The sequence below is a fragment of the Fusarium vanettenii genome (assembly GCF_000151355.1).
Source record: "Fusarium vanettenii 77-13-4 chromosome 9 genomic scaffold NECHAsca_6_chr9_2_0, whole genome shotgun sequence".
In the NCBI taxonomy this organism is placed as follows: Eukaryota; Fungi; Ascomycota; class Sordariomycetes; order Hypocreales; family Nectriaceae; genus Fusarium; species Fusarium vanettenii.
The window spans coordinates 1801959-1807958 of record NW_003315877.1 but is presented as its reverse complement, the minus strand read 5'-3'; the positions used below and the strand labels follow the sequence as shown (position 1 = coordinate 1807958).

General features: G+C 54.6%; 1 protein-coding gene across 1 annotated transcript; it reads left to right on the top strand.

Annotated features, from left to right (window-relative positions):
* Positions 1 to 1770: 1770 nt before the first annotated feature.
* Positions 1771 to 5154, top strand: NECHADRAFT_85080 (uncharacterized protein; the record flags this gene model as incomplete). Its single annotated transcript, XM_003050554.1, has 1 exon — positions 1771 to 5154. One exon carries the CDS (start codon positions 1771 to 1773, stop codon positions 5152 to 5154), a length of 3384 nt encoding a protein of 1127 aa, XP_003050600.1.
* Positions 5155 to 6000: the final 846 nt, after the last annotated feature.

Genomic DNA, 6000 nt, shown 5'->3' with positions numbered 1-6000 from the left:
AGTAGGAGCAGGAGTAGGAGTAGTAGGAGTAGGTATACATCTCTTACAGGCACAGGCACAGGCACGGACACAGGTACAGACAAGTAGACAGACACCTCACACTGGCACAGCACAGCGCAGCAGAGCACAGCCAGAAGATCAGAGCCCATCTCCTCGTGTCAAGCCAAACTCCGCACTCCTTGATGGGCGCTCCAAATAAAGAAAAAACACTCTTGGCTGCCAGTCCCTCCCGCCATAATTTCCCGGCCCCCAGCCCAAGAATCCAAGCCCAAACAGCCCAGCCCAGTGCAGCACAGCGCCGCATACAAGACGCTCCCGCTGCCCACCACACCCATCCAGCAGCTTCTCTTCTACTAGCTCTCTTGACATTAGCTTTCTAGAGTCTCGCCCGCTCTCCGCGCGCCTAAAAGGACGCCAGCATACTTTGAAGCTTCCTCCCTCCCTTGCCCACACATTAGGGGGGAATTGCCTTTTTTTCCTCTCTTCGGGCTCCGTCGTTTCTTTTTTGCCTTGGTCCTCCTATCTTGCCAGAACTTGGCCTATTCTTCTCCCACCCACCGCCTCGAGCTACTTATTACTACTTGGACTCCCCCCCTCCCACACCTAAACTATCTTTTCTACCCCTCCCGCTCCACCACCAACTTTCCCATTGACAACCTACCTCTCGCCTTTCTCTCTTCTTGTCTGCCATAGCACCGCTCTGCTTCAAAGAAACAACCGACTCCTAGACCGGCACAGGCAAACTCCGATTCTCTTCTCCTTCAGCATCACTCGGCTCACCTCGCGACACCTCTGTCAGAAAGCTCCCGCTTAATTGCCATCGCCCAGCCTTGTTGCGATTCACTGCCATCTTCGACTTGTCGGCCAACTTCCTTTGACGATTGGGTGACTCAGCGAACTCGCCTTTCTTGACCTCGACCCTCAACCCTCGAGCTTCCCTTGTGAGCCTCTTCTCGTCGAGCCTGTGGCTCCTCGGAAATCTTTGACGACCACGACTCGAATTGCGTCGATTCGCCCTTCTCTTCCGCCTACCTCGTCGCAATCCTGTTTGCGACTGTCGCATCTCGAAAAAAGGACCCCCAGCGCAGGACGTTGTCGGTGCTGCCGTTATTCCCGGTTTCTCCAAGCTTGCTTCTCGCGACGCGTTTCGTTTGCAGATTGAAGCGGCAGCAGCAGCTCCCACCCGAGGCCCTCGACGGACGCCCCCGGTTCCCTTCATTATCTGGACCTTGAACCTCTGCGCTGTGCTGCAGTTGCCTGCCTGACCCAGGACGAACGCCGTCACTCTTGCTTGTTTGATCCAGCAACCCCGAGGCGGCCCCAAAAGAGCCACCTGCATATCCCACCATCTGCCAGCTCACCACGCTGCCGCGAACTTGGCACATCACCGCGCCTCAGATCGGCCTCGACAAGACCTACCTAGTTCTCCTCGTGCTCCTCGACTTTGCTGACCCCCGTGGTCCACCCCAGCAGCGCTTTGTCCTATCTTCGTCCCTGCATCTGCATTCATTACCTGCGCTCCCTCTCTGCGTCCTGGCCCTGGACCCCCGGCATCCTGTCCAACACTGGCTGTACCCCAGGTTGACAGCCGCTCCACGAGGGATCGGCTTCCGCAGCCTCTTCCCCGCAATCCGCGCCTCTTATTGTTACCCCCAGGCCAGACGTTCCACCATGGCTCTCCATTCTGCCTGAGCTCTTATATATGTCAATGCAACCTTCGGATGCGACTCTTCTCGTTCTTGTAGTGCAAGCACCACTCCCAGCACAACCATGTCGCTCAGCTCAGATCTCGACTCAAAAAACACATTGACTACCACTTCTCTTCACAAACTATCCGACATGTCCTCATTAACACGCTCTCACCTCACTCAGGTCCAGACGACCTTCCCGTCTCATACACAACCAGTTCCCATCCCCATGTCGGCCATCAGCGCCTCGTCTGTTGCCTCAAATTCACAACAGGGCTCACCCATCATGTCTCCCGACACAGCCGTCCTGACCACAAATTCCTCCGCCCAGCCCTCACCTGAGCCCATGAGAGGGCGGGAGGAGGAGGCCTTTCCTTCCAGCTTTCAGCTTCCCGAGTCGGTGCTGTTCCGCAAGATGAGTGAGAACTCATCAGGGCAGAGCTTGACCAGCAACCCCAGCGCCATGTCGGAAGCAGTTGGAGGCAACAGGAGTATCATGCGTCGCCTCTCAAACCGAGCTCATCGATTCGCTACGAGCAGGAGACGACAATCTTCTGCCGCCCCGGCCAGCCGTGATGGAAGTGTGGGACCTAGTATCTTGAGGAGACGCAGTGACAGCAATGCCACGGCGCCCCCTGAGAACAGTGTCTTGACTGATACGGACGAGGAGATAGAGTTTGTACCTGATGACTCCATCTCCTTTGTTGGCCTGGACGGTGCCGTCTACACTTCCTCGGCCAACAGTACCCACGGTTCCATTAGCGGAAGTGCTGGTGCTATGGCTGGCCCTGTGCTCCCGGCTGAGCTCCGCAATGGAAGCAGCGTCTTGAAGGTTTCAAGGAAAGCTCGGCCAAGGAAGATCAATCTTATTTACGAAACAGAAACGAACAAGCTGTCCTGGGACCCTGCTCGCCCCCAAAAGTCACTACACGTGGACGAGATCAGGGAGATTCGGACAGACTCTGACATTCAGCAATACATCCTCGACTTTGGAATGGCCCAGATCACCGAGGCTGACAAGAACCTCTCGGCCAACTGGTTTACCATCATCTACACCGTTCCCGAGAGCTCCAAGACAAAGTTCCTGCACATTGTTACCGACAACATTGCCAGCCGGATCCTTTGGACGGAATTCCTCGACGCCATGCTCAGGTATCGACAGGAGCTCATGACCTCTCTGATGGCCTTTAACGACCGGGCCATTGCCCAGTACTGGCAGAGTGAGATGGCTAGGGAGTTTGGCGATTCGCCTCGTGGCACCGATCAGGAGGAGCTTGACATCGCAGGTGTCAAGCGAGTGTGCCAGAGCCTTCACATCTGCAGCTCCCAGTCAACACTCGAGGTCAACTTTCATCTGGCCGACTCTCGAAGACGCCAGAAGCTCAACTTTACCGAGTTCAAGGACTTTGTGCGGAGGATGAAGCAAAGGACGGATGTTCAGCGTATCATCCGTAGCATTGCTGCTAACCCTGAGCTGGGCCTCACCCTGGCCGAGTTTCTAGATTTTCTCCGCGATGAGCAGGGCGAGGATATTGATTCTAACCGGGCCTCTTGGGAGAAGCTCTTCTCCCGCTACAGCCGCCGATATCGAACTGACGAAGTCGACACTGCCGAGAATGCCCAGATCATGTCGGAAGACGCGTTTGTAGGCTTTCTTACTTCGGAGGACAATGGCCCGATCGCCCCTGAGCCCCAGGAGTACACCCTCGACCGCCCCATGAACGAATACTTTATCTCGAGCTCCCACAACACCTATCTCCTCGGTCGACAAGTTGCTGGCCAGTCTAGCGTTGAGGGCTACATCTCGGCCCTGGTCCGAGGCTGCCGGTGTGTCGAGGTTGACTGCTGGGATGGCTACAATGGCCAGCCCGAGGTCAACCATGGACGTACCATGACGACTTCGATCAGCTTCAAGGAGGTCATGACAACGATTAACAAGTACGCCTTCATCAAGTCCAAGTTTCCTCTTTGGATCTCCCTGGAAGTCCACTGCAACCCCAGTCAGCAGGCCACCATGGTCGAAATTATTAAGGATTGTTTCGGCTCAAGGCTGGTGACGGAGACCCTTGACGCGTTCCCCGACAAGCTCCCCTCCCCTTCGGAGCTTATGGAGCGTGTCCTGATCAAGGTCAAGAAGCCGCAGATTAAGGAGGAGGTTGTCTCCGCTGGCAACGACTTCAGGGGTAGACGCCGAGGCAACAGCCTGAACTCGCCCATGATCCGACCGACCGTTCCCGATAGCGCTGCCATCATGCCCTCGCAGTCTCTCCCCCAGAGCCCGATGCTCACGCCCAGCCACTCGACCCGCAGGTTGGTTAGCAAGACGCGCGTCAACACGATTACCGAGGGCCGGGTCCAGGACATGATGAGCAGCAGCACGAGCGACAACGAGAGTGGAGCCGAACAGGCAGCCAAGAAGGCGCCCAACAAGACGGTCAAGGTGCTCGGTGACTTGGGTGTGTACTGCGCAGGCGTCAAGTTCTCCGGATTCGATACCATGGACGCGAAGCAGTACAACCACATCTTTTCTTTCATGGAGGCGAGCTTTGCCAAGCACTCTCGCACCAAGGAGCAGAAGATGGCGCTGGATATCCACAACATGCGATACATGATGCGAGTCTACCCCGACCGAACCCGTATCACCTCGAACAACTTCGACCCCCTCATCTACTGGCGTCGCGGTGTCCAGATGGCGGCTCTCAACTGGCAGACGTTTGACCTCGGAATGCAGCTCAACCGCGCCATGTTTGACGGTGGCAAGGACTATTCTGGCTACGTTCTGAAGCCCGCAGAGCTTCGCGATATCCAGGTTCTCCCGTACAATTCTGACATCGCAGAGGGTAAGAAGGAGCGCAGCGTCGTGACGTTCAGCATCGATGTCATCTCGGCTCAGCAGCTCATGCGCCCTGCCAACCTCCCCGCCAACAAGTCTATCAACCCCTACGTCGAAGTTGAGGTGTTCCACGCCAACGACAAGCGAGACAAGAAGGAGTCGGAATGCATCCTGTCTCTGGAGCCCGACTCGCCGCCCAAGGTCCAGACGGATATCAAGCCCGAGAATGGCTTTAACCCCATGTTTGATAAGCATTTCAAGTTTCGGGTGACCACAAAGCACCCCGACCTCGTCTTTGTGCGATGGTCAGTCAAGCTCTCGACCGACGGTGAGAGCTTCAACGAGCGACCGGCAGTGGCGACATACACGGCCAAGCTCACCAACCTGAAGCAAGGGTATCGAACCTTGCCTCTCCTTAACCACGCTGGCGACCAGTACCTGTTCTCCAAGCTCTTCTGCAAGATCAAGGTGGACCCGGTCGAAAAGAAGTTGATCGACGCACCTCGGCGCGCCCAGGATGGCGGCAACAAGCTGAACCGTCTGGGCGGCAAGGTGTTTAGCCGGATCAACACCAGCCCCAAAAGCACGATTGAGAAGTCAAGCTCAGAGAAGACGAGCTTTGACAGTTATTGATGATTTAGCGATTTCATCTGTACGAACATGTTTCTACTACCACTACTACTACTACTTCTTGGACATATTATTACTTATTTGTTTCTTGGATTCGACACGAACGCGCCGCAGCCGCGATTCGACCGACTGGATACCATCCTCGACAACGAATTCTGGGTGTTGGTCTTTGGCCAGCAGTGCATTCACCTCGATCCCGCATTTCTATCCCATGATCCCAAGAGGATCCGGGCGCGACAGGCGGTGGGATTGTCTAGGGAGTTGTGACTCTCATGGCTGAAACCACACCCGTTCTCTTCGCTTCTTTTCTTGTCTCTTTACTATTTGGGTTGAAGCGTTTCAATAACCCCTTTTTTTCTTCAACAGCACCACTTGGTGTACAACGATTCCCTTTGTCAAAACAACGGCGCATGAAAAAAAAACTAAAGATGGATGAATACCCCCTTGAGCGTGGATAGGTGTTGGGTCATCTTGGTTTCAACTTTTGTTTTTTTTCTTTTCTATGTTATCTATTGGGGACAGCACACACACACACACACACACACACACACACACACACACACGCAATACAGGCAAGGGGATTTTTATTTGGGATATGGGAATGAAAAAGGAGTCTGCATATACCACGCTTGGCCGTGTTTTTGGGAGCGTCAAAGGAAACTAGCATTGCACTGGAACCGGAATCACAACGTATTTTATAGACTGGCACAAGGCAGGGAAACCAACCAACAACCGCTTGGGACATTTGTTCTTGTTATGCTGAAAAGCTCATTTTTCTTGATTCTTCACACACACTCTTGTCACTGGATGCTTGTTTTACGACATGATGTTTTGAACCTTGAACGCAAA